The sequence below is a fragment of the Oncorhynchus kisutch genome, linkage group LG11 (assembly GCF_002021735.2).
Source record: "Oncorhynchus kisutch isolate 150728-3 linkage group LG11, Okis_V2, whole genome shotgun sequence".
Lineage (NCBI taxonomy): Eukaryota > Metazoa > Chordata > Actinopteri > Salmoniformes > Salmonidae > Oncorhynchus > Oncorhynchus kisutch.
Window position 1 is genome coordinate 46,966,046 of NC_034184.2, and position 27,407 is coordinate 46,993,452.

Here is a 27,407-nt window from a genome sequence, read left to right on the forward strand (position 1 = left end):
ATGTCTTCATGGGATGCTTTACCCTTACTCTGCCCCTCCCCCACATCAAGCCCTTACAACCCATAATGAGGCCATAATGGATACAATGCAGCCCTTCTGCCCATAGAGCTGCATTCAGCTGAGCCACCAAATTGTGAAGGGAAATGAATCAGCGAAGCGCAAGTGGCATATTTAATTACTGCTCACTGCATGGAAAGGAGACAATAATGGCCTCTGCGAATTCCTCATGTCACTTGCTTCCAGACCACGTGCTTTGGCCTCCATATATCAAAAAATTATTATTAATTAATTATTATTATTGCATTTCTGCATTACTACATTACATTGATGTGTGTGTGTTTATGCACATTCTTGAATTACATTTCAATTCACTCCTTGAATTGACTGAATAGGAATTTGAATTGTTATGGTTATCACTAAATAAATCCGTAATAGCAACAGTATTTCATTTTCATTAGCCAGTATTATATTTTGCCCACTTATTGTCTCGATTGACAGATTCGGGTGCACTTTCAAATGTAAATATGATGTTGTATTCCATTTCCTGCATTCTCGGTAACAGATCTATAATGATCTCAGTCGTATTGTCTTGGGAATGCGAGGTAAATCGTTTCGATACAAATGACTACTACTAAAACAGACTGTCACTGTCTGTCAGAGATGCAGTGTGGATTTAGAACTTTGTCAACTCGATACTGCCACTCGACATGTGCAAGACGCGAAAATGCCACTGCATGAGGCCATGGAGAAGGAATCGTTGAATTTTAATCAACTGTGTACGTTTGAGAGCTTCGAGAAAGTGTGGAATCATTACGGTTATAAGAGTGTCTTCCAAGACGTGATAGAACGGGAGTTCTCAAGGATTAAAGGTACATTGGGCTACTTTTTGCGTGGGGTTTATGTTAAATTAAACTGGTTCAATGTAAACCGGTGATGTAACATTGTAACATAGGTCTGCCTACTGTATATGTTATGCAGGGACAAATCTGCCATAAATAAATGCATATGTAAATACATAAATAAATGCATATGTAAATACATAAATAAATGTACACAAACATATATAAAAAAATGTATTCATGATTTAAATAATTAACCACACTTTCTTTCATCTTATTCATTTATATTATTTATTCATTTATTTATGTATTTCTTCCTTTGTGGGTGGTATATAACACACCATTGGTTGATCGGCGTATTGAGCGATTACATTTGCCTGGGCTGCGTTTAAGTATGACAGCACTTATTCAAAGTTTTGTTCCACATTAGCACCCCCCCAAAAAATAATGTGTAGCGCATATAGCTATGTATCAATATGATATGTCACTTTTTTGGAGGGACATTGGAGATAAAGTCTGTTATATGCTGCTGTGTAAACTCTAAACAGTTGTATTCCGTGGTTGTCACCGAGTAGGCTGATACCTCATTTCATGGAGCCAAGATCGATAGGTAAAGCTGTACATTGCAATATGAACATTCAATACACAGTAGATTGACTGGTGAGCTTACAGTATGCCCCAATACAATTCTGAAGTCTAATACATCCACAGTGCAATTTCAAATTAACCAATTATTGTATTTTGTTGAATTTATATAACAACATTCGAAACGTTTAATTATTATCCAGTTCAAATATGGCATGATTCCCCTATTTGTATCTGTTTGCGTCAGTTTCCATTCTGGACTTTTATTTTGAAGGCAATCCTCAAATTCTAATATTGTGGCTAATCGTTATTGTGGCTAGCTTCACATAGGTGGTTCAAAAACAGCCATGCAACGTGCTGCGGATGGGTATAAAATGCGGAACGTACCAACAGGAATCTATTCCAAAAACGTCGTAAATAACAAGGTTGCCAACAAACAACGCATACGGAGTTGTATAGCGGCCGAATAAAATACCGGGTAGGGAGTGGGCTGTTTCATTAGGGTTTCACTTACCACGTTTATTCCGAAAAATGTCTCTGGTAGCCTATGGACAAACATTAAGAATAAGCTATGTGGTGAATTGCTGCCTATTCGGCAGCTAGTTAGCTAGGCGAATTGATCATGCTACTTTGTATGCCTTGTTTGTTGTCAACCTTGTACTTTACCAAGTTTTTGGAACAGATTCCTGTTGGAACGTTCCACAAATTATACCCACCCACGTGCTGTGACATTGATCAAGCAATGGTGTGTTAGATACCACCCACAGAAGTTTGATTGAAACCTCCTCATGATATTGGAGGAAGAAATACAAAAAAGATATAAATTTATCAAATTAATTAAAGTTTGAACAATTAGATAAATAATTGAATACGTACAGATATGTAGAGAATAGAGAATTTTAGTCAGTGTTTTTGTATTTGCTTGCTCATTTTTTTAATTATGTGTGGATTAATTAATTAATCTATGTGTGCATGTATTTATTACTTTATTTAATTATAATTTCAGCAGGTTTGGTCCTCCATAATATGTTGTTGTGTTCTTATGACAATGTTGTTATTAGATGCACATAAGTGATAACCCTGCTGAAAAAACAAGAAGGGTGTGCTTGGGGCCTGCAATTCAGGGCATTCCTGCATGTGGGTGTTCTTTTGGTCAATGTTTAAGCTACGACTCCGATACACAGGCCGGAGGCGGGGGCGACACCGGTAGTTATCTATCCAGGACACCGGGAGAAAGTGTTCTTTGCCCCCACCCGCCGAGCACTGCTTTCCCGCAGTTCTGTTAACGTTACACCGAGGGGAGGTTCTCGGAAAGGCTGGGGTCGAAAGACACTGTGTACTAGCTAGCTAGGACCCCAGTACACAGGTGGGAGGCGGTTCGCCACCCACCGGTAATTAGCTAGCTAGGACACCTGTAGACAGTGTCCTTCACCCTCACCTGACAAACACTCCTTTCCCACAGTTCTGTGATGTATCTTTGTGTAATATAATATTAATTAATCACTCAATGTACATGCACAAACACAACAAACAAAAAATATATTGAAACAAACAATTGTAAAAATGAAACCGCAATAGAGAATGCTGGGGAATATGATAATAATGGGTGTGATCAGACCAGATTGACCAACTAGACCATCACAGACCAGCTTGTTTACCAGCATCACCAGTATAAGCTGGTATGTGTCCAAAATACAGCAAAGGCTGTTCACCAGCAAAACCAGCAAGACCATGTTGGTATACCAGCATCACCAGCATAAACTGGTATGTGTCCAAAACACAGTGAAGGCTGGTCGCCAGTGTCCAAAACACAGCAAAGATTGGTCACCAGCTAAACCAGAGTGACCATGCTGGTCAGACCAGCTTGACTAGCATCATACCAGCACTGACCAGCTTCTTTTTTAGAACAGTTTTTTTTTCAGCAGGGTTCAGCAGGGTATATCCAGATAAAAATTTCTCTAATTTCAAAACCAACTTTTCGACAGGCATTACATACCTGGATCATGCTGGAACAACACTATATCCTGAGTCATTGGTGAGAGAATTCTATCAGGATATCTGCACGAATGTATATGGTGAGTATTTCCTCTCATACCAAATATAATTAGCTGCAACTGATATAATGTGCTGAATTGTTACAAGTGTAAAAAGTCATTTAATTAAAGGGGAAATCTGGGATTGCTAAATACATTTTTGGACTATTTATGTAAATTATGCTCTTGTTTTTATTAACAAGTAATATATTGGCCATTGCATGTCAATTGTACAATACTATTGCCATTCAAGCGTATTATTATCACTGTTTATTAAGAATGTACAATTTTAAAGATGGTGAATGGTGTATGCCAGGTCAGGGCAAGTAATTTTAGGATCCCCATTCTCCTTATTCATGGAGAGCTACTTGTTGGGGTAACAAATTATTTTCCACTAGTTTAGTTCCGAACAGAACCATAATTATTTTTCATTCCATTCCACTGCTCCGACCAGTTCTACGTCATACCTTTCAGACCGTCAGTATGGTTGACAGTATAGTATGGGTTATATCCCTCACGTTCCACACAGGTCGAGGTATAACAACAAAGTCACACCAGTGACCTGACAGCATGGGAGGACATGCCCCAGTGTTCATATAAAATGGCAGACCAGGCTCTACCATGCACTGTCTCTTATTTATTCTCGCAAATTCAGCGGAGCTGTATAGCACAAGTTGACTGCTCCGCTGCTCCCGTTGTTCAGATTGCATCTTCCCAGGTCCCGGTAGGTAAACTCTGTGTGAGTTGTGTGTATTGTCAGTCTGTCACCAACAGCCTGTGACCTGTGTGTCAGAGCGCGAAATTTGCCCTCCGATGCTGTGTGACAGCTCTCCCCTACCTATCCCTTTTATCAGAGGATATCGGGCTTTCTTGTGTTGTGCTGACTTAGCCCACCAGCTAGTTTATATGTGTGTGTTCTCCACCGTACTCCGGTGCAACCTTGTCAAGATATCCTCCATTGCTATCGAGGCCACCGGGCACTAGTCGTCCTTCGACTATTTATAACTCGAATGGGTCACTTCCCTAGATAACCGCGTCCAGGAAGGTTGTTAGCCTAGCCAGCTATAAGACGTGAGATTCGCATTGCCTTCCCTAAGGCATCCCTCTCCCCAGGTATTACTGACATGCTAGTCTACCAACTCCACTGTGTGTTGTTAGCTTGGCTTACCAAACGACGGCCATTCGTGTGTGTTTCACATAAATAAGCTTACATTTAAACATATCTCTCCAGCTCCAGCACAGTGGTCATAGCTAGGCTCACCTAAAATGATTTTGCAGGGGCTGTACAACTCCCGCCAGATTATTGTAGCTCTCTACCTTTTACTGTATATTGTGCTAGCTGTTGTAATACAGTCCCCGGTTACTATTATATTAGTTAATGATTTAAGTAATATAATAGGTGAAAAAGGTGAAAAAATAAGAGCCTCACTTGGAAGGTCGATTCCTTATCCTCTGAGATAGCGCAGAAAAAAAACGATTTTGAATTCCATTGAGCACCCTGAGTCGGGGCCCTCTTTAGCACCCTCCAGCATGGGGGACGCAACACAGGACTCAGATAGCCGGGATGATGACCTTCTCTCCACTCAGGCATCCAACCGGCACTTTAGTGACCAGGATGATGACATGCCCAACATTGCGAAGGAAAGGGGCCAACCAGTGTTGTAGACACATTGATTCTCAATGCTAAAGATGGGTTAGAGGAGTCATTCCAAGGCTCTGATCAAACTCTTGCCCACTACGGCAAGGATCCTAGGATGCTACCTGCCATGGGCGACACAAAACAATATGGGCAGGACCATATGCCTAAGGTGGATGAATTCATAGCAGACCTGGATCTCTGCAGCCTGAATGATGTATCTCCTCAAGCATTTGCAATCATGACTAGAGCGCTAGGCAGACTGATGTCCACCGTGGTTGTGACTCGTCGCCAGGTCTGGTTCGCCCAAGCCCCAATGTCCAATGACACCAGAAGGATGCTGAGAAAGCTCCCAGTGGTCCCCGTAATGCTCTTCAGCCCCACGGCTGAGTGCGCCATCAAATGTACAAAACAGCTGAGTCAGGCTACACCGCTGTGGAACGCACAGCCCAGAAACCAGGCATCACAGAGTCGGGGCAGAGGGAGGCTTGACGCACATCAACCTTGCCGCTCTAACTCAGCCCAGCCCTACACATGCCCTTGGCCCTACCACTAGCCTAAAACAGGTGCTCGCCAGCCCAAGATGGCGATCCAGCAAACTTTGAACGTTTTTGAACTTCCGAGTTGGTTTAACGTTGGACCAGAGCAAACATTAACTAGCTAACTTACAAGCTTGTTGTGTGTGCAGAGCAGAACTATAATTAAAAACACGTCTTAGCTTTTTGTAGTTAATAAATACAATGTGAAACGTGATAGCTATAGGTTCCTTAACTACCATTGAAAAAGTTAATCCATTCTTTTAAACATCTCTCCCTAATTTCTGAATAATGCGTGTAACCTTGCAGTAGGCTATAGTAACCTATGCTTCAGAGGGGAGGGCCAGGTACCCAACACACACACATGCACACCCTCTGGCAAAGATTTCCAGCTGGCAGGCAGGCACTGTAATATGTTTGTGAGTGACAGAGTAAGGGGGCTGGGGAAAAATGCCTGGAATGTAAAATAATGTTATTAACTGGTTCCCATTCTTTTAAAATAACTGTTCTGGGGTATAGTTCACTTGTGTTTCCGGTTCGGGTTCTGTTCCTCAAATAATTTCCTTTTCTGGTTTTATTCCCTGTTACTAGGCTATAGCTCTGCCGAACTCAGATTTGTTTATAGACGTTTTGCCCTGTGTTTGTTTGACTTAGTCCTCTAATTTTGCAATTGGCCAAGTAGCCAATTGCAATGTACAAGTATTTTTGTCAACAATTTTTTTTTTTGTTGCCCAGTTGAGTTCAAATTAAGTTTTCCTGTGTTTTGTATCATATTGTACAACAGCTGATGACACTAACACTGTACAAGTGTGAAAACATTTCATCGATGTTATCTCCTGATAGTTGCTGGTTGAAAATGCATTTTACACAGGACCTTTTAAATCAGACTATGTGCATGTGCTGGTGTTTGGTTTGCCTGGTGACATCACCAGGCTTTAAATGGGTTAATAGACCAATAACAAAGAGTTCCAAACCTCTTTGCCAATAACAGCTAGTTTTAAGTTTCCCCCTCACTCATTCCACTCCCAGACAGTTCTAGCAAAATTCTAGCTTGAGAAATAGTTTCAATATATTCTTCTAATGTTTTTGTTTTTAGGCAACCCTCACAGCCATAACCCTAGCAGCAGACTGACACATGACACAGTGGAGCATGTCAGATACAGGTAAGCCTCTCCGTTCACAGAAATAATTCATCACCATTATACCATCCTAATGAATGTGACTGTGTGACCACTAATTTATGCCCTCCTCTATTGAGGCCCTGTACTGAACGGAAATGTATTTTCTTCCAGGATATTGCAGCATTTTAACACCACTCCTGACGAATACTCAGTGATTTTCACGTCTGGCAGTACGGCGGCTCTCAAATTAGTCGCTGAGAGCTTTCCCTGGAGGCCTCCCACTGCTGCGGAGCCAGCCAGTCAGTTCTGCTATCTGACCGATAACCATACCTCAGTGGTTGGTATCAGAGGAGTTATTTCAGCACTGGGAGTAGTTTCTCTACCTGTCTCCCCCGAGGAGATAGAGGCCAGAGCCAAAGATGTGGACCAGAGTGAAGGTAGCAGTTGCCAGACACCACACCTCTTCTGTTACCCAGCACAGAGCAATTTCTCTGGCAGAAAATACCCTCTGGGGTACGTGAGGGGCATCCAGGCGCGGCAGCTCTACCCAGCGTGTGATAGCAAGGGCCGGTGGTTCGTCCTGCTGGATGCTGCCTCTTTTGCCAGCTGCTCTCCTCTGGATCTGCAGGAGCACTCAGCTAACTTTGTTCCCTTCTCCTTCTATAAGATGTTTGGCTTCCCCACAGGTTTAGGGGCTCTCCTGGTCCGGAATGATACAGCTGCCCTCCTAAGAAAGACGTATTTTGGTGGGGGGACAGCAGCGGCCTACCTAGCAGGGGATAACTATTATGTGCCAGCGTCAAATATGTCTAGCCGGTAAACTATTGCATGAGCTTTGAAATTTAATAATGCACGTGTAAATGAACAAATATGATTTATGAAGTTGAGTGAGCAAGGCTTAGAGAGAGAATATTTTGTGGGATTTTTTTTTGTGTGATACATCTTGTGGTTTTGTTCTCGATTAAGGTTTGAAGATGGCACCGTCTCTTTCCTAGACATCATTGCTCTAAATCATAGTTTTGATTCTCTCCACACGCTCACAGGTATGTACATGTGAATAATTTAAAAGACATGGATGAAACAAAAAGTGATGCATCAATATGCATCACTATCATCTGTCGTTACATGAAGTATCAAAGTAAGAACTCTGAATGTTAAATCATTTTCAAATGGTTGAGTGGTTGTTCATTAAATCAATTTGACAGAAATCTTTAACATCAGTAAGGAGAGGACCAATATTCAACAGAGATTGAAATGAGTCAATGAAACCCTTCTGCTATTGTATTGCAGCTCAGTATCATTTTCTTTCTCCTTCAGGAGGTATGGACAAGATCCAGCTGCATACATTTGGTTTAACACGCTATACCTACATGTTGCTGTCTAGTCTTTGCCATGGCAACGGACAACCGGTTGCTCAGATATACTCCGACAGTGAGTTTGAGAACCCGAGCACACAGGGAGCCATCCTCAACTTCAACTTGATGGACTGTCATGGACAAATGATTGGATACTCTCAGGTCCACTCAAATTAGCTTATTTTATTTACTGCGCCCGAGATTTTTTTTGCATTTATTTCTTTCACACATCCACACAGAAGTAGATTCATAATTAACAAAGCCTAAGCGTGTTATGAATGCAATTATTTTTTTTGGTCTTACATTTCTGCTGATTGATTTAAATGTCTAGCCATTTTCCATTTTCTCGTCTCCTCAGGTGGACAAGCTGGCTAGTCTTTTTAATATCCATTTGCGGACAGGTTGCTTCTGCAACACAGGTGCCTGTCAGCTCTTCCTTGGCATCACCAATCAAGTGGTGAAGAGCAACCTACAGGTGAGCAATGAATTGTAAGTGTCATTGCACATGTGTTTGTGCAAAAGACAATAAAGATCATTCTTCATCTTAATATACTGTTGTCATGTCCTCTTCTGGGTTCTTCAAGGCGGGTCATGTCTGTGGAGACAACATAGACCTGGTAGACGACCGTCCAACGGGATCTGTGCGTGTATCTTTCGGCTACATGTCAACCTTCCAGGACTGCCAAAACTTCCTGAACTTCGTTGCGGATTGCTTTGTGGATAAACCAGTAAAAGTGGACCAAGATAAACTAGACAGACTGAAATCGAACACCTCTTCTAAAGGTTCCAGTCAATGTCTGCTTACCAATGGTAAACCTGACCACATAGATGAGAGAGAGCATGCATCTACAGATCTAGTTGTGAACCAACGTGGAGGGAAGGCCATCACCAAAGATGCAAAGAGCCATGAGAAGGCCCAGACTCTGACTAACATTTACATATATCCAATCAAATCCTGTGCAGCGTTTGAGGTTTGAGCACATTTCACTTTTAATATTGTTTGGCTGTCATTAAATCCACAATGCAAATGATTAGGGTTCACCAAATACCCATATTATGATTTGATAAAAGTATCAAAAACCTATTGTTGGATATTAGTTGTAAGAAGTACTATTTCATCAACTAAACACAAATACAATATGTGTGTTTGCCTAGCAGTACTATTAATTGATTTCTCACTTCTTCAGTGTTTTGATTGTGATATGTGTTTATGCAGGTGACTGACTGGCCAGTGGGTGCTCTGGGTCTGCTCCATGACCGGGGCTGGATGGTGGTGAATGGTAATAGAGTGTGTCTGAACCAAAAGAGAGAACCACGCTTATGCCTCATTCATCCACAGATCTACCTGCCCTCAAACACGATGCTCCTGCAGGCCTCAGGTCAGACATCTATATAGTCAGTTCCGAAGGTTGTGGCACCCCTGACAAGGATGTGCAAAAAATACTATAAAATTAATTATTCAAATCTGAGCTATATTATATAAATAATGTATGCACTCACTACTTACTGTATGTCGCTCTGGGTAAGAGTGTCTGCTAAAATGTAAATGTAATGTCAATTTAAATTGTAAATTTTATACTAATACAATTGCCCAGAGAAAGACATTTTGTTTAACAAGTAATAATGTTTTAGGCTCCCCTGTTTTCAATACCTTCCCATACCTCACCTTGCAAGGATAACAGAGCTGAGCCTTTTTTTGTGATTGAAGAACCCATTGGGAGGGATCTTAGACCATTTGTCCATAAAGAATCTTTCCAGCTCCTTGATATCTTTCATCTGCGCTTATGGACTGCCCTCTTCAAATCAAACCACAGGTTTTCAATGGGTCTAAAGTCCGTAGACTGAGATGGCCATTGCAAAATGTTTATTTTGTGTTCAATTAACCATTTATTATTTTGTTTTGATGTGTGCTTGGGGTTATTGTCTTGCTGAAAGATCCACTTGTGACCAAGTTTCAACCTCCTGGCAAGGGCAACCAGATTTTTGGCTAAAATGACCTGGAAACTAGATAAAGTTCATGATGCCGTTGACCTTAACAACGGCCCCTGGACCGGTGGAAGCAAAATAGCACCATAACATCAAAGATCTCCCTTTGCCTCCAGAACAGCCTGAATTTTTCATGGCATGGAAACATTGTTCAACTGGTATTGAGGCACCTAACGTGTGCCAGAAAAACACCATTACAACACTGCCACCAGCCTGTACTGTTGACACCAGGCAGGATGGGGCCGTGGACTCATGCTGCTTACACCAAATCCTGACTCTGCCATCAGCATGACTCAACAGGAACCTAGATTTGTCAGACCAGGCAATGTTTTTTCACTCCTCAATTGTCCAGTGTTGGTGATCGCGTGCCCACTGGAGCTGCTTTGTCTTGTTTTTAGCCTTTAGGAGTGGAACCCGGTGCGGTCGTATGCTGCAATAGCCCATCCATGACAAGGACTAACGAGTTGTGCATTACAAGATTCCGTTCTGCACACCACTGTTGTACTGCACCATTATTTGCCTTAGCTTGCACACTTCTTGCCGTTCTCCTTCGATCTTTCATCAACGAGCTGTTTTCGCTCACAGGACCGCAGCTGACCGGAAGTTTTTTGTTTGTCGCACCATTCTCGGTAAACCCTAGATAGACACTGTCGTGCGTGAGAAGTAGAGGATGCCGGGCCATTTCTGAAATACTGGAACCGGCACGCCTAGACCGACAATCATACCATGCTCAATGTCACTTAGGTCATTCGTTTAGCCTATTCTTACGTTCAAGCGAACTGTAACTGAATGCCTCTATGCCTGTCCGCCTGTTCTATATAGCAAGCCACGGCCACGTGACTCACTGTCTCTAGGAGCGAACCATTTTCGTGAAAGGGGTGGTGTACCTAATAAACTGAGTATATATATATATATATATATATATATATATATATATTTATAAAATGTTTTATTGTGACACGTCAGTTATTCAGCAGCACCCGTCAAATACATTTCAGTAACACATTTTCAGAAATAAAAGAGTTCCTCTTCTCTCTCAGGAATGAACACTATTTGTGTCCCTTTGAAAAACCACAGTGAGCCACCCCAGAGTCATAGGGTGTGTCAAAACATGGTGTGTGGTGACAGGTGAGTTGGCTTTTTTAAATTAAACTACTAGCTATGTCTTTGTAGAGTAGGCTTGAAAGACATGTATCATCAGAATGACATGTTTAATTTTGACGCATTTTCCCACAATCATTGGTCTGCCACTGAGTATTTTTTTCCAATGCCTTTTAGTCACCTTCAGATGTTATAACAGATCATTTAAAATAAGGATATTTGACCATCCCCTTGATTCAGAAATGTTGTTATTGTATTCTCTCCATCCCAAGGGTGGAGACAGTGGACTGTGGCGATGAAGCTGCATCATGGCTCTCAGAGTTCCTTGGACAGCCTTGTCGTTTGATAAGGCAAAGTCCTGATTTCAGTCGCGACATGAAAAAGGGCCATGAAAAAGGTGAAAGGGAAATGTCCTTGGTAAACTTAATTTCAGATGCAATACCTGAGTATCATTTGACATTTTAGTCATTTAGTAGACGCTCTCATCCAAAGCGAGTTAGTTAGTGCATTCATCTTAAGATAGCTAGATGGGACAGCCCCATATCACAGTAGTTATCAGCAAAGTCAGTTCGAGGTGAGGAGGGGATTATTTAAGATACTCTTTGAAGAGGTAGGGTTTCAGGTGCTTTCAGAAAGATGGGCAGGGACTCTACTGTCTTAGCTTCAGGGGGAAGCTGGTTCCCCCATTGGAGTGCCAGGACAGAGAAGAGCTTGGACTGTGCTTAGTGCGAGCTGCTATCCTGTTGGGGTGGGAGGGCCAAGAGACCAGAGGTGGCAGAACGGAGTGCTTGGCTTGGGGTGTAGGATTTGAGCATAGCCTGAAGGTAGCGAGGCGCAGTTCCTCTTGATGCTCTGTAGACAAGCACCATAGTAGTGTATGCAAGCTTCAACTGGAAGCCAGTGGAGTGTGCGCAGCAGCGGGGTGACTTGGGAGAACTTGAAGGTTGATAACCAGGCAGGCTGCAGTGTTCTGGATAAGTTGCAGAGGTTTGATGGCACAAGCATGGAGCCCAGCCAACAGCGAGTTCCAGTAGTCCAGACGGCAGATTACAAGTGCCTGGATTAGGACCTGCGCCTCTTCCTGTGTGAGGCATGGTTGTACTCTGCGGATGTTGTAGAGGATGAACCTGCAAGAGCGAGTCACTGCTTTGATGTTTACAGAGAACGACGGGGTGTTGACCAGGGTCACGCCAAGGTTATTTGCACTCTGGAAGGGCAACACTGGGAAGTTCCCAAACGTGACGGAGAGTTCTTTGAGAAGGCAGGCATTCCCCGGGAGGAGCAGCTCCGTCTTGTCGATGTTGAGAGAGGGAGAAGGATTTAGCAGAATGGAGAGATGATAGGATAATAGAGGAGAGAGTAGTGGGAAAGAGACTGAAGATTGTGATGGCGCATGACCATCTGGGTAAGCCCACGCACTTGGGAGCCAGGCCCACCTACTGGGGACCCAGGCCCAGCCAATCAGAATGAGTTTTGTCCCCACAAAAAGGCTTTGTTACATACAGAAGTACCCCCCCAGACGATCCCACAGCTGAAGAAACCAGATGTGGAGGTCCCGGCTGGCGTTACACTTGGTCTGTGGTTGTGAGGCCGGTTGGGAGTTCTGCCAAATTCTCTAAAACGAAGTTGGAGGCGGCTTATGGTAGAGAAATTAACATTAAATTCTCTGGCAACTGCTCTGGTGGAAATTCCTGCTGTCCTGTCAGCATGCCAATTGCATGCTCCCTCAAAACTTGAGACATCTGTGGCATTGTGTTATGTGACAAAACTGCACATTTTAGAGTGGCCTTTTATTGTCCCCAGCACAGGGTGTGCCTGTGTAATGATCATGCTGTTAAATAAGTTTATTGATATGCTACACCTGTCAGGTGGATGGATTAACTTGGAAAATGCTCACTAACAGGGATGCAAACAAATTTGTGCACAGAATGAGAGGAATACAATTTTTGTGAGTAATGAACATTTCTGGGAATTTTTTTTCTTCTGCTCATGAAACATGGGAACAACACTGTTGCATCTATATTTTTGTTCAGTATATTTTGTATGCATGAATGTTGGACTTTTCTTTGCCCTCTTAAATGCATAAGGACTTGCCCCAGAGGTCTCGTCCACTGCCCTCTCATTGGTGAATGAAGCCCAGTACCTAATAGTCAACCGTGCCAGTGTCGATTTGCTTCAGAGACATATCACAAACAGGTATAGTATAACATGTTATTATTGCCTGAGGGCCTCGCTCATTCTTGGTGGAGGACATTTGAAATTTGTGACATACTAAATTCTGCATTATAAAATGGGTTGTTTGAATCCTGGATGCTGATTGGTTGATAGCAGGGAGTTTATTCACAACAATCCCCAGGTAATGTCTGTCAGTTACATTTGAATGATCAATTATTTTTTATTAATGTGAGCCACCCTTTTTTTCTTGTTCCTTGTGGTCCATCTAACCACTGTGGTACAGACAGGAATCCTCTGATGACCATCAGCCTCTTGACACCCAGACGCTTATTAGTCGATTTCGGGCCAATTTAGTCATCTCTGGAAAGGAGCCATTTGAGGAAGATGATTGGTCACACTTGATTATTGGAAATACCCATTTCCAGGTGAGGATGCAGATCATAAACGGGGACACTTATTACTGAAATGGTAATGTAAAGCTATAACTGCATCATCTCTTTGTGATGTGAAGGTGGCAGGTCGGTGTGGCAGATGCCAGATGATCGGGGTTGATCAGAGCACAGGAGCCAAGACCAAGGAGCCTCTTCTGTCTCTCTCTGCCTATCGCAAGGGGAAGGTCAGTGTAAAACAACTGCTGCAGTGTGTATGTGTGTGACAGAGAGAGAGAGATTGAGAGAGAGAGCGGGGAAGTTGTGTTTAATTTCAGTGTGTGACAATATCCTATGACACACCATCTGACTTACTATTGGGTGGACTGCATTTGCAACGGTCTGTGTTATTGACCTTAGAATAGGAGGTAGCCAGAGTACATAGAAAACAAAGAAAAATCACAAAGAAAGTACACAGTATCCTTTATCCCAAAATGACTCATTTTGGATACAATGTCCATTTTGCCCATTCAGTAAGTATGCTGTAAATGTGTTCTGATTGTTTTTTAGGTGACATTTGGTGTGTACCTGGTTCACCAATCACTGGAAGACTCTAATTCTACCCTAACTGTTGGCTCGTCTGTAAAGTCTGAAATGTCATAAGGTTACCAATTCCAGATGTGTTTTCGTTTGTCTGGACCATGAAAAATGTTAAGCAAACATTGCATGGGATACAATTTCAATTTATTTGAAGTGTTTGCGTAAGTTTTTGCATATTGCTAGACAACCCAGGAAATAACATAGCTCATTCAGACTGAAGTGTAAATCAATTACTGAACCTTTTAAGTTTACCTGATTTTAATGTTTTGTAAATAAACAAAACTGTATTTTAGTGGGTTTATCTTTGAAAAACTGATTTGGTTAACTTCGTCCTTAAACATGTGGATTAAGTATGTTTGCTTACCCAAATAAAAACAGGATTTTTCTGTGTTTTATATATATATTTCCACACTATGAAGTTGGAATAATACTGTGGAATAGTGAGAATGATGATAATGCCCTTTTAGTGTAAGAGCTGTTTGAACTGACTGCCTGAAATTTCAGGCTGTTTTGGTGGGGTGGAGTTTTGGCCTTGCATGGTGATGTCACCATGCCCGACTAATTTGGCAGTAAATTAGTCAATAGACCAATAAGAAAGTTCCAAACCTCTCTGCCAATAAAAGCTACTTTTCAGTTTTCCCTTCCCCACTCAGACCACACCCAGACAGTCCTAGCAAAATTCTTGCCGTGAGAAATTGCCCTTTAAAAAACGTCTGAATTCGACCTTTAACCCGGGTGCCAACTTTAAAAAATGTATCACACCGTTCCCAACCATGTTGCCATCCCCTCTGTCCCCAGACTGGGCTTGCAATGAGGCTGCACTGAAATACACAATTTCAAAAAGAGTGTAATTTTATTAGATTCATTGGAGGATATTGCTTTAGGAAAGAATATAATGTGTTTCTTGATTTGATTAGAAAAACACTTTTTATGATGATTTGCAGGATAGTTGTGAATAGACACACAAGCATATTCAGATGTTTGATTGTAGTCAACATTTCTCAACAACGCTGAATGATTGGTTGACACTGCTCATTCTTGGCAGGGTGTTTGCTTGTTTTCTAGAACAACATGCCCATTAATCGTGTATTCAAGGGACCTCCAGTTCAGTACATTCCCAGGGGTGAAATCTAAGTCGCTTGTGAAGCGCTGGATCTCACAAGGTGACAGAACATGATTCCACATGTGCACATCAGTGAGTTGACCAATAAACGATTGTCCTTTATCAAAATTTCCACCATAACAATCCTGCTCCTGACCTAGGATTATGATGGGTTTTCCATTCAGCACACTCCCAGCAGTGTATCCTATCTTCCTTGCACTTGGCTTCCCATTGATCCAAACCTGACTGAGTCCGGTGACTGAGTCCCAGCTCCCACACAGAGCCATCCACATGTTCTGCTCATCTGGTAGCCCTGTGAATGTACTTCCCACATATCTAACATGTAGCTCCATGTCACCATTGGACTCTTTGAACAACAGAAAGTCATTGGTGCTTGTCGGAGTTGCCATGGAAAAGATGGAAAACGCCCTCTTGACATCTGTGAAATACCTTTATGAAATTCATAATACACACATTAACTAAGCCTTGGAAATTCATTTTGTGGCTGAAATGAACTAAATGCAACAACAAAAAATATTACCCACTTATTTACTAAGAATTACCACTGAAATATAAATATTTCAAAGACGTTTGACTGCTGCTCACACCATAGTATTGTTGCCAATATGCATTGCACAGCTTTCTAATGCTAGATACAGACACATACTGAAGTATTGAATACTACATTGATTACCTGAGACATACTGTCACAGAAGGATAGTTTTCTTCCTTTGGTATTAGCCCCACATGATCAGAGTCGGACTTCTTTGGAAATGTGAACATTTTACCTGAGAGGTCTGATGAGACAGAGAGAGTACATTGTAAATACTGGTAGCCTCTGTATGATGAACAAATTATATATATTTATTGAACCTTTATTTAACTAGGCAAGTCAGTTAAGAACACATTCCTATTTACAATGACCGCCAAACCCGGACAATCCTGGGCCAATTGCGCGCCGCCCTATGGGACTCCCAATCACAGCCGGATGTGATACAGCCTGGATTCAAACCAGGGACTGTAGTGATGCCGCTTGCGCTGAGTTGCGGTTCCTTAGACCGCTGCGCCACTCAGGAGCCCACAGTACAATACATGCTCTGATGTAAATTTCTCATGTCGGCCATTTAGATCTGAATAATTATCATATTCGACATGTGGAGACAGTATTGTCAGGAGACTTTTTGAGAGAGTTAATTCAATCATTAATAATTGCATGAATGACTGTTTATTTTGTTCTAACCTAAAAATAGACTGATTGCTTTTTTCTCAAGATCTTTAGGCTACCTTGGCACCTACTTTCTGTCTTGGAAAAAGGATACATGAATAAATAAAATACAGAGACAATATATCTATTGTAGCGTGACAAACTTTAGGCTTTGGATTTAGGAATAAATGGTCAGACTTCTCACCTTGAGGCACAGCCCAGCACATTGTAAACAGAACATGCACAAGAAAGAGTCTCTCCATCTATAGAAAGAAAATGTAATCCAATCAAAACACATCCTTTTTTTTAAATAGAAAATTGCATTACATTAACACAAATACACTGAGTATACCAAACATTAGGAACACCTTTCGAATATTGAGTGGCACTCCCCCCTTTTGCTCTCAGATGTGCCTAAATTCATCGGAGCGTGGACTCTACAAGGTGTCGAAAGCATTCCACAGGGATGCTGGCCCTTGTTGACTCCAATGCTTCCCACAGTTGTGTCAAGTTGGTTGGATGTCTTTTGTGTGGTGGACCATTCTTGATACACATGGGAAACTGTTGAGCAGTTCTTGACACAAACCGGTTTCCGGCACCTACTTCCATACCCTGTTCAAAGGCACTTAAATATTTTGTCTTGCTCATTCACCCTCTGAATGGTACACATGCACAATCCATGTCTCAATTTAACCAGTGATAAGGGATCATAGTTTTCACCTGGTCAGTCTGTCATGGAAAGAGCAGGTGTTCTTAACGTTTTGTATACTCAGTGTATGCACACATATACAGTACCAGTCAAAGTTTGGACAGAACTACTCATTCAAGAGTTTCTTTATTTTTAGTATTTTCTACATTGCAGAATAATAGTGTAGACATCAACACTATGAAATAACATATAGAATCATGTAGTAACCAAAAAATGTTTAAACAAATTAAAATACATTTTAGATTCTTCAAAGTAGACACCTAAGATGATAGCCTTGCACACACTTGGCATTCTCTCAACCAGCTTCACCTGGAATGTCAGGTCACCTGATGCAGCACTCCATCATTCTCCTTCTTGGTCAAATAGCCCTTACATAACCTGGAGGTGTGTTGGGTCATTGTCCTGTTGAAAAACAAATGATAGTCCCACAAAGCGCAAACCAGATGGGATGGTATATTGCTGCAGAATGCTGTTTTAACCATGCTGGTTAAGTGTGCCTTGAATTCGAAATAAATCACCAACAGTGTCAAAAGCAAAGTACCCCCACACCATCACACCTCCTCCTCATTGCTTCATGGTGGGAACCACACGTGCAGAGATAATCCGTTCACTACTCTGTGTCTCACAAAGACACAGTGGTTGGAACCAAAACTCTCAAATTTGGACTCTGAGGCTGGTAACTCTAATGAACTTATCCTCTGCAGCAGAGGTAACTCTGGGTCTTCCTTTCTAGTGGCGGTCCTCATGAGAGACAGTTTCATCACAGCACTTGGTGGTTTTTGCAGCTGCACATGAACCACTTGGTGGTTTTTGCGTCTCCCCCCCGTCTCCCCCCCCGCCTTGTCACAACACAACTGATTGGCTCAAACGCATTAAGAAGAATATAAATTCCACAAATGAACTTTTAACAAGGCACACCTGTTAATTGAAATGCATTCCAGGTGACACCACATGAAGCTGGTTGAGAGAATGCCAAGAGTATACAAAACTGTCATCAAGCAAAGGGTGGCTACTTTGAAGAATCTCAAATATAAAATATATTTTGATTTGTTTAACACTTTTTTGGTTACTACATGATTCCATATGTGTTATTTCATAGTTTTGATGTCTTCACTATTATTCTACAATGTAGAAAATAGTACAAATAAAGAAAAACTGTAGTGAGTATGTGTGTCCAAACCTTTGACTGGTACTGTACATTACACATTTTAGTGGTTAGAATAATAATATGTTAATGTTATAATAATGTCATCTTAATGTTATGATAATGTTGCCTACCTTGCCGGTTTTGTAAAAAAAGGATTTATCTTAGGGGATTCGTTCTCCTGTTGTTTAAATGCTCATCTTCAGTCTTTGTGAAATAGGTTAGTTATGCAAGCGAGTTGGTTATAATGTAAAAGGCCCCTGGCTGCCAGGAATTACATTTTTGCAAGTTATGCACTTTCACACAAAAAAAGGGTGATTTTCTGACCGCATGACTGTTAGTCATGCGACAGTAGGGGTTGTGAAAGTGTTAACACAGCATTCTAATGTATCTGCAATTGTATGGTGGTATTTTTATGACTTTCTGATCCTCTTTTCAATCAGCTGACTATTTTTCTATCAATTTCAACGAGTCAATTTCCCTTGACTTTAGGGTCAAAACCTGATGGATCAGGTTTTTGACAAAATAATAAAATAGAGAAGTATTTGTATCATAGTGGATTCTATTATATTCTATATAAACACATACAAAACAACACATTATCTAGGCTTCCATCCAATTGGCAACAGATTTTCATGCGAATATTCTAAAATCTATAAAAACAATGGCTTGTTGCTGATAAAATGCTGTGCGCCCTTACAAAAATGTACCATGGTAGTACAATGAAATAAATACCATGGTACTATCATGTTTTTCTGGTCACTACCATGGTAGGAAAATACTATGGTATTGCAACATTACCATGACTTGGCTATACTCTTATACAATTCTTAATAGCCAACATACTAAAAAACTACTTGTAAAAAGGTATAAATTGTCATCTTATCTCATAGATACATTTCCATCCTGTAATTCTCAACATATCCCTAAAAACACCAAGTTACAATGTTTCTCTTTGGGTGTGTTGCTAAATTCAATCTGGAGAGCCAGAGTTCGCTCTATGCGTTAGTAAATTCAGAGAGTTATCAGATTCCCCTGTTCCTAATTTTTTTGCTGACGTTTACTGACGTTTACTGACACTGGCCATATTCAAGGAGTGTTGAGTGTTGTTAAATTAATCAGTTATCCTGAGGGAATTTACGAACGCACCCTTACTAGGCAGGTTTGCTCAAGAATGAGAGTGCTTGAAGCAAACACTAGAGCAAGCGGCTCCCTCTGCGGGCCTGAATAAAGGGCAACACCCTTGACTTTAAATACTGTAAATGATTACACAATGCCAAACATTTGGCTTCCATATACACTACATGACCAAAAGTATGTGGACACCTGGTTGTTGAACATATCATTCCAAAATCATGGGCATTAGTGTGGAGTTGGTCCCCCTTTTGCTTCTATAACAACCTCCACTCTTCTGGGAAGGCATTCCGCTAGATGTTGGAACATGGCTGAAGGGGACTTGCTTCCATTTCAGCCTCAAGAACATTTGTGAGGTCGGGCACTGATGTTGGGCGATTATGCCTGGTTCGCAGTCTGCGTTTCAATTCATTCCAAAGGTGTTAGATGGGGTTGAGATCAGGGCTGTGTGCAGACCAGTCAAGTTCTTCCACACCGATCTCAACAAACCATTTCTATATGGACCTCACTTTGTGTATCTGTCGGACTGCTAGATGGCGAAGTGATTCATCAATCCAGAGAACATGTTTCTACTGCTCCGGAGTCCAATGGCGGCAAGCTTCACACCACTCCAGCCGAAGCTTGGCATTGCGCATGGTGATCTCAGACTTATTCAGTATTCAGACCTCTTCACTTTTTCCACATTTTGTTACGCTACAGCCTTATTCTAAAATTGATTAAATTGTTTATTTCCTCATCAATCTACACACAATACCCCATAATGACAAAGCAAAAACAGGTTTAGACATTTTAGCAAATTAATAAAAACAAAAAATATTCAGAAACTTTACTCAGTACTTTGTTGAAGCACATTTGGCATCGATTACAGCTTTGAGTTTTCTTGGGTATGATGGTACAAGCTTGGTAGACCTGTATTTGGGGAGTTTCTCCCATTCTTCTCTGCAGATCCTCTCAAGCTCTGTCAGGTTGGATGGGGAGTGTCGCTGCACAGTTATTTTCAGGTTCTCTCCAAAGATGTTCAATCGGGTTCAAGTCCGGGCTCTGGGTGGGCCACTCAAGGACATTCAGAGACTTGTCCCGAAGCCACTCCTGCATTGTCTTGGCTGTGTGCTTAGGGTTGTTGTCTTGTTGGAAGGTGAACCTTTGCCCCCAGCAGGTTTTCATCAAGGATTCATCAACATTCATCTTTCCCTTGATCCTGACTAGTCTCCCAGTCACTGTCGCTGAAAAACATCCCCACAGCATGATACTACCACCCCCATACTCCACCGTAGGGTTTCCTTCAGACGTGACGCTTGGCATTCAGGCCAGAGAGTTCAATCTTGGTTTCATCAGACCAGCGAATCTTGTTTCTGAAGTGTGGCTTCCATCTGGCCACTCTACCATAAAGGCCTCATTGGTGGAGTGCTGCAGACATGGTTGTCCTTGAGGTAAGGTTCTCCCATCTCCACAGAGGAACTCTGGAGCTCTGTCAGAGTGACCATCAGGTTCTTGGCCACCTTCCTGACCAAGGCCCTTCTTCCCCGATTGCTCAGTTTGGCCTGGGCTGCCAGGTCTAGGAAGAGTCTTGGTGGTTCCAAACTTCTTCCATTTAAGAATGATGGAGGCCACTGTGTTCTTGTGGAACTTCAATGCTGCAGACATTTTTTAGTACCCTTCCCCAGATCTGTGCCTCGATACAGTCCTGTCTCGGAGCTCAAGTTGTAGACACATCTCAAGGATGATCAATGGAAACAGGATGCACCTGAGCTCAATTTCGAGTCTTATAGCAAATGGTCTGAATACTTACATAAATAAGGTATTTATGTTCTTTATTTTTAATACATTTGCAAAAAATTCTAAAAACCTATTTTCACTTTGTCATCATAGGGTATTGTGCATAGATTGGGGAAAACATTATTTAATCCATTTTAGAGTAAGGCTGTAACGTAACAAAATGTGGAAAAAGGGAAGTAGTCTGAATACTTTCCGAATGCACTGCAAGTGAAAGAACCATATTAGTAGCATTGTATGAATGAAAATACCATAGTAGTACCGTGGTACATTTTTGTAAGGGAGTGATGACGTAGTGCACATAAAATACATTTTGAGGTTAAGTTCCCATGTACCTGAATAGACAATGCAATTTACATTAGTTTCCATTGCATTTTAAACTCTAGCCAACAGAGCGCATATAGGCTACATCTGCGCACTGTTGGATAGAGTGCACGTATAGTCTAAAAAATGATATTATTATGGACTAAAGAGAGAGATTGAATAAATCAAAATAATTGCCAGCCAAACAGTGATGATCATGTCACCAGAAAAATGTTGCGTTCCAAAAAACTGGGATACTTCCGACTTCAGTGCTTTTAAGACAACTGGGAACTTGCAAAAAAACGAGTTCCGACTGGGAAAAGTCTTTCTGAAGGGTCACCCAACTCGAAATTCCAAGTCGGAAACTCTGGCATCTTTCTAGAGCTCTGACTTTCCTACGTGAAGATCACTGATGTCATGATTTGACCTTGTTTTTTTCCAGAGTTCCCAGTTGAATACAGCATTAGACCCTCAATATTTGTTGGAAAGGAGCATCACCTTGCACTTTCACCATCCTGTGAAGTTCCTAACTTATTTCATCTGGAGCCTAATAAACTGCATGGTTTCCAACGAGTCATAGTGGTACCAGACAACATGTCATCACGTCACTTCAAGTTTACTTAGATATGATGTTATATCATTATTTGTGGATAACAGCGTTACCACCCACACAAAAACACCCTACAGTACCTTGTCTAGCATATTTTGTTTTGTGGACATTTGGAAAATGTCATGATATTTTTATATCCGACATGTACTTTTACTGGCATAAAAAGGTTACGGTAGTAGTAAATCATAGACATAGGCCTAAACCCAACATTATACACTGAGTGTACAAAACATTAGCAACACCTTCCCTGCATAGACCCGGCCCACCACAAGGAGTTGCTAGAGCACAATGAGCCAAGTAAAGCCCCTCCGGCCAAACCCGGACGACGCTGGGCCAATTGTGCGCCATCCTATGGGACTCCGTCACGGCCAGTTGTGACACAGCCTGGGATCAAACCCCTGGCTGTAGTGACGCCGCAAATTAGCAATGCAGTGCCTTAGACTGCTGCGCCACTCGGGAGGCCCCATATCTACAGTAGCTTTGATTGGACTGATCATGTCAACATCAAACTTTAAAAATCATCATGAATCAAGTCAACAATCTACTGGCAAATCCTTTTCAATCCTTGTCATATGAAGAGAAATTATAGATAAAACGTATCTGTGCTCATTGGCCATTGGACATAAACATTACACAACACGTTGGAAATCGCAAATTCAACAATGAGTGATTTGGAAGGGATCAGTGGCTAACTGCAAGCTTTGCAAAGCAATCACTAGCTTGCTATTCAGTGGAGAGGGCGTGTGGTCCAAGTCTGGGTTTAAGGGTCTCTTTCCCAAGCTTAAAAGGTTAAACATTTACTCGCAACACACAATGGGCAAGATAATTCCAAGTCGGGAATTCGGGCCTCTTTCTAGAGCTCTGACCTGAAGATCCATGATCTCATGATTAAAACTTGTTTTTTTTCCGAGTTCCCAGTTGTCTTGAGAGCACCATAAATCCAGAGAATTACAGACTTTGATGACCGCCGCGCCACCTTCCTATTCAAATGTGCATAGCACAACAAACTAGAAAAATGTATTGTATGCTACTGCTGCTGCTGCATAAATTATGTAATATGCCAGGGAGATATGTATACAGTAGCGTAGAAAGTAATACTAAGTGTATGTTGTGTAGTAAACTGTTAGTGTTCCTCTCACCATAACAATTTTGTCCCTTTCCCCCTCATAACTTAGCCTACTGTTCTGACTTAGTGGTGCACATGTAGCCTATAGGCTGTTTTAGAGAAATTGAATCATTGAATGTAAGTGCTTTTCTTGTCTGCTTATATGCCCCCTTTTTTTATCCTACGGTTCTGACTTGGTGTACAGAGAGAATACTATAAGAATGGCCCATGTTCTGAATTCTGTCACTGTACATTTCAAAAGTTCTGAACAAATTGTTATATTGACTACGTCCATCCTAGCTCACTCATTAATGTCTTAATCAACATTGTGGATTGCCTCTGATCCGCTCATTGTTCCCTTATACCATAGTTTGTACATTAGAAACCACATTTGTTTAAGCAAGTCAGCCATATCAGCTGTGTTTTTTTAAGCAGTAAAGGAGGCTGAACTGTTTTGCTGCCAGACAAGGCTCCGCTGATAGCCAGGTGTAGCGGTGGTAAGGATTCACTCCATGGAGCTGAAAAGAAAGCTCTGCTGTTGGGACAGCTTTATGTAGGCTCTAACAGTTTGTAGGCACCTTTTGTCACTGTTACAGTGCAATTAAGTGCAATTATTATGTAGTGTTGTGTAGTGGCTTTGCTGGCATGCATCTCCATTTTGTTGTTGTTTAGTTTGCCCAACCAACAGTAATAGCTAGCTAGTGATATTACTGTCATATCAGTGGCATAACTGTTAACCGTCATGGTAGGATAATATCAACAGAACAGTTTTTACAACATGTTGCCATGCAAGGCAAATTTTTGCTTGTAGTTTTTTTCTCACAGATTAGCATGGTGTTGGTGGGCTCTTACACAAGGTATGTCATGTAACAGTTTTTTTTTTTTGCGCAACTGATGTTAAAACATAAAATACATTCTAAACAATAAATATCCACTGGGGGGTTATCTTTCCTTTTCAGGACGACCCGATACGTATGTAGATATGATACAAGAACGATACATGTTTATATGGGGGAAAAAACATTGGTTACACTTCACTGACAAGCTCTAAACTTTGCCATTATACTTGTTTGATTATTGGCAGTTTAATTGGCTTTTATAAACATCCTTAGACTGCGCTGGAGAGAACCTGTCAGTCAAGCTCAGAGGTTTGTTTGTATGCAGAAGATAGTAATGCAGTAATGCAGTATAGTAAATTCTGATTAAGGGCCTACTTATGGTTGTTTTAACTTTAACTGTCTACATCCAACATGTATGTTATTGTGTGTCACTCACTGTCAATACACTGTGTTGTTACCCGGTGGAAAAGACCATGCAAGCCCATGCACTGGGGAAGCCCATGCACTGGGGAAGGCTTGTGTTCAGGGACACAGTGGTAAGCAAGGCTGCATTCAATATGTGTTTCTCCTGCATTGATGATTGTCAACTGCTGCACTTGTCCATTCATCAAAAGAGTTACATAATTTTGTGTCTCTTTCTGCAGGGTTAGTGTTTGAGGTACTGGCACCTCGCTTCTCCTCCTGCATTCACTCAGACATGGTGTGGCAGATTGTGTGCTGGAAGCTTCTGGAGAAGGTCCTGGAGTGCTGGCTGGAGAGTGTGATCACTGGGCAGGTGCAGGCTGTCAACAGGTAAGGGAAGGGGATGGGTAGAGGTTATAAAAAGGTGTCAAACTGTCTGCGTCTTTGTCCAATCTCTTTCTCTCATAATGTAAAAGTGTTATTTTTTCCTCTAGGCCCAACAGAGGTCCAGGATCATGGGGAACCTGGTGTTGAAGGACAAAAAGGAACGGTTTGTCATCACCCAATCCCCTCTGGAGCAGCAGCTTGATGTGAGACGGGCTCTGCTGCTGTGTGTGGGACGACTGAGTGATACAGGGCTACAGGAGCTACGCTCGGATACACTACGACACAGTACTGTGTCACACGATCAGAGCTGTTCACATTACTTTCTGACCTGTCCACCTCCGGGTTGTGTTCATTTGAGAAATGAACAACAACAAAAATCCTTAACATTTTGTTATGGGAAGTGTCCATGTAGTTCCGTCTTGTTGAAGACTATTTTCTCCTGTTTGGTGCTTCATGATCACGACCCTTCTATCCTTTCCTCTGTCAGAACTGCTACAGTTCATGCTGGGAGAGATGCAGAGCCACCTGGATAGCAGCGTAGTGCGTGTGAGGGGCATGGTGGTGGGGGAGTGTCTCCACTCCTGCATGGACCTCAATGGAGCCAAGCTGAAATTCGAGGTTCAGTGTGGCACCTTACCCAAGGTTTTGGGTGCATCTCAATAGTCTGAAGTGGCTCACTGTCATTCTGTTCTGTTCTCTGCTCATATTCATCTGAATGAACTGGACGGGTGAAAACAAATACCCAAATGCTTTGATCTATCTGCTGTTCAGATCAGGGATAGAGGAAGCCACTGTAGACTGTTGAGGTGCACCCCTACAGTAGGCTATGGCTGCCTTGTTATGAGTCCTGTGTAGGACACAGGGAAGGGTGTGTGTTCAGTGTTTCTTTCCCTTAGGATGAGGAGACAAAAGGAGCTGCTCTCAAGGATGATCACTGGCTGATGAAGAAACGGAGCCGCTTGATGACAGATTGGGCAGACTGTATCCGCACAGGTTGTACCATCCCAGGCTGCTTCACTGGCCCAAAAATCAGGAGCTGACCCAGATTCAGAGCTGGATAGGTAAGAGATAGCATTATCATACTCAAAGCCCTAACACTCTGTAATACCTCTTGTTACGCACTACATTTATTAACATGATGTTGTCTATGAGACTGAAGCTTTAGATTCCCATTCAAATCACTACAACGTATTTAATCTTCCCATGGGCAATTAAGAAGGCATGGTATAGAGCTCGCCAGTTTGTAATCTTAAAAAACAGATAATTTACCTCTGGTTTGTTCAGTCATTTCTATTGGGAAAGAAAATTATTTTGGGATAAATGCTGAAAATGAGGTCTGAGGTTAACACAGGTTTAGGAGATCTTATGTGTTTTGTAATACGAGATAATGTCAGTCAGTTAACATGACCTTTATGAATTATGACGCCTTTATGTGCATTTTATGATTACAAAAACACGGATGAATACTATCTCATAGAACAAAACATACAAAATCTCCCAAACCTTTGTTTACCATAGACTTTATTTTCAGCGTTAGTGCCTACAAAAGATGCCATTTCTCTCTGTAGTAGTGTTGTATTAACTAGGCTCTATGTCCCTGTCCTGTGTGTGTATGAACCAGTGATGATTCGCTCACCCCTACTGACCAGGAGATGAGCCAATCCACCCCACCTCGCTACATCCGAGACCTCTTGATGGTAAAATACAGTATATATAGTAGGTCTCTCCATGGATGGGAGATGGACATTTTAGCTTATCAATGCTCTCTTTATTTAACTGACTTGTCGAATGACTGATTCTTCCATCCCTCTATCTCTTCCCAGCCTTTATCTCCTCTGACCCAGTGAGGCTGGAGCTCAATCAGAGAGCTGTTGAGGGACTGGTTAGGAAGAACAGTTCTACAGGCAGTGAGGTGAGAGGTCACATGGTTTAGATGATAAATATTTGTCACCATAGTGGTTCATCTCTGGCTCTATGAAAGTGTATTTCCCCTCAGGCACACACATTTTTCTTCGTTTTTATCAAAGTAATTTGTGTAGAATGTACATTTCCCCACTCATTCACCATATCTCTTTACATTGCTTATGCATATTCGGATGCCTGATTGCATCCAGACTACACTACCGGTCAAAAGTTTTAGAACACCTACTCATTCAAAGGTTGTTCTTTATTTTTTACTGTTTTCTACATTGTAGAATAATAGTGAAGACATCAAAACTACGAAATAACACATATGGAATCATGTACTAACCAAAAAAGTGTAGCCCTTTGCCTTGACAGCTTTACACACTCTTAGCATTCACTCAACCAGCTTCATGAGGTAGTCACCTGGAATGCATTTCAATTAACAGGTATGAAAA

The 27,407-nt window shown here is 41.7% G+C and overlaps 2 protein-coding genes across 4 annotated transcripts; one reads left to right on the top strand and one right to left on the bottom strand.

Annotated features, from left to right (window-relative positions):
- Positions 1-636: 636 nt before the first annotated feature.
- mocos (molybdenum cofactor sulfurase) lies at positions 637-26,993 on the top strand. 3 transcript variants are annotated; one of them, XR_002256498.2, is made up of 19 exons: positions 637-869; positions 3,410-3,499; positions 6,726-6,792; positions 6,922-7,566; positions 7,717-7,793; positions 8,068-8,267; positions 8,464-8,580; positions 8,690-9,076; positions 9,322-9,484; positions 11,132-11,219; positions 11,465-11,589; positions 13,280-13,388; positions 13,651-13,792; positions 13,879-13,983; positions 24,903-25,050; positions 25,155-25,665; positions 25,944-26,108; positions 26,669-26,744; positions 26,871-26,993. XR_002256498.2 is itself a non-coding variant. In XM_020494973.2 (16 exons), the coding sequence occupies exons 1-16, from the start codon at positions 725-727 to the stop codon at positions 14,396-14,398; spliced, it is 2,304 nt and encodes a 767-aa protein (XP_020350562.1). In that variant the 5' UTR covers positions 640-724; the 3' UTR covers positions 14,399-14,734. The 3 variants fall into 3 exon arrangements, 2 of the variants coding, with proteins under 2 accessions (XP_020350561.1, XP_020350562.1); XM_020494973.2 differs by lacking the exons at positions 24,903-25,050; positions 25,155-25,665; positions 25,944-26,108; positions 26,669-26,744; positions 26,871-26,993 and adding an exon at positions 14,306-14,734 and having other exon boundaries at positions 640-869; positions 6,922-7,187; positions 7,437-7,566; XM_020494972.2 differs by lacking the exons at positions 24,903-25,050; positions 25,155-25,665; positions 25,944-26,108; positions 26,669-26,744; positions 26,871-26,993 and adding an exon at positions 14,306-14,734 and having other exon boundaries at positions 639-869.
- On the bottom strand, positions 14,463-18,789 carry LOC109899601 (serum amyloid P-component). The gene is made up of 4 exons (XM_020494974.2): positions 18,629-18,789; positions 16,847-16,904; positions 16,132-16,234; positions 14,463-15,887 (listed from the first exon to the last, which is right to left on the bottom strand). Exons 2-4 carry the CDS (start codon positions 16,902-16,904, stop codon positions 15,368-15,370), a joined length of 681 nt encoding a protein of 226 aa, XP_020350563.1. The 5' UTR covers positions 18,629-18,789; the 3' UTR covers positions 14,463-15,367.
- Positions 26,994-27,407: the final 414 nt, after the last annotated feature.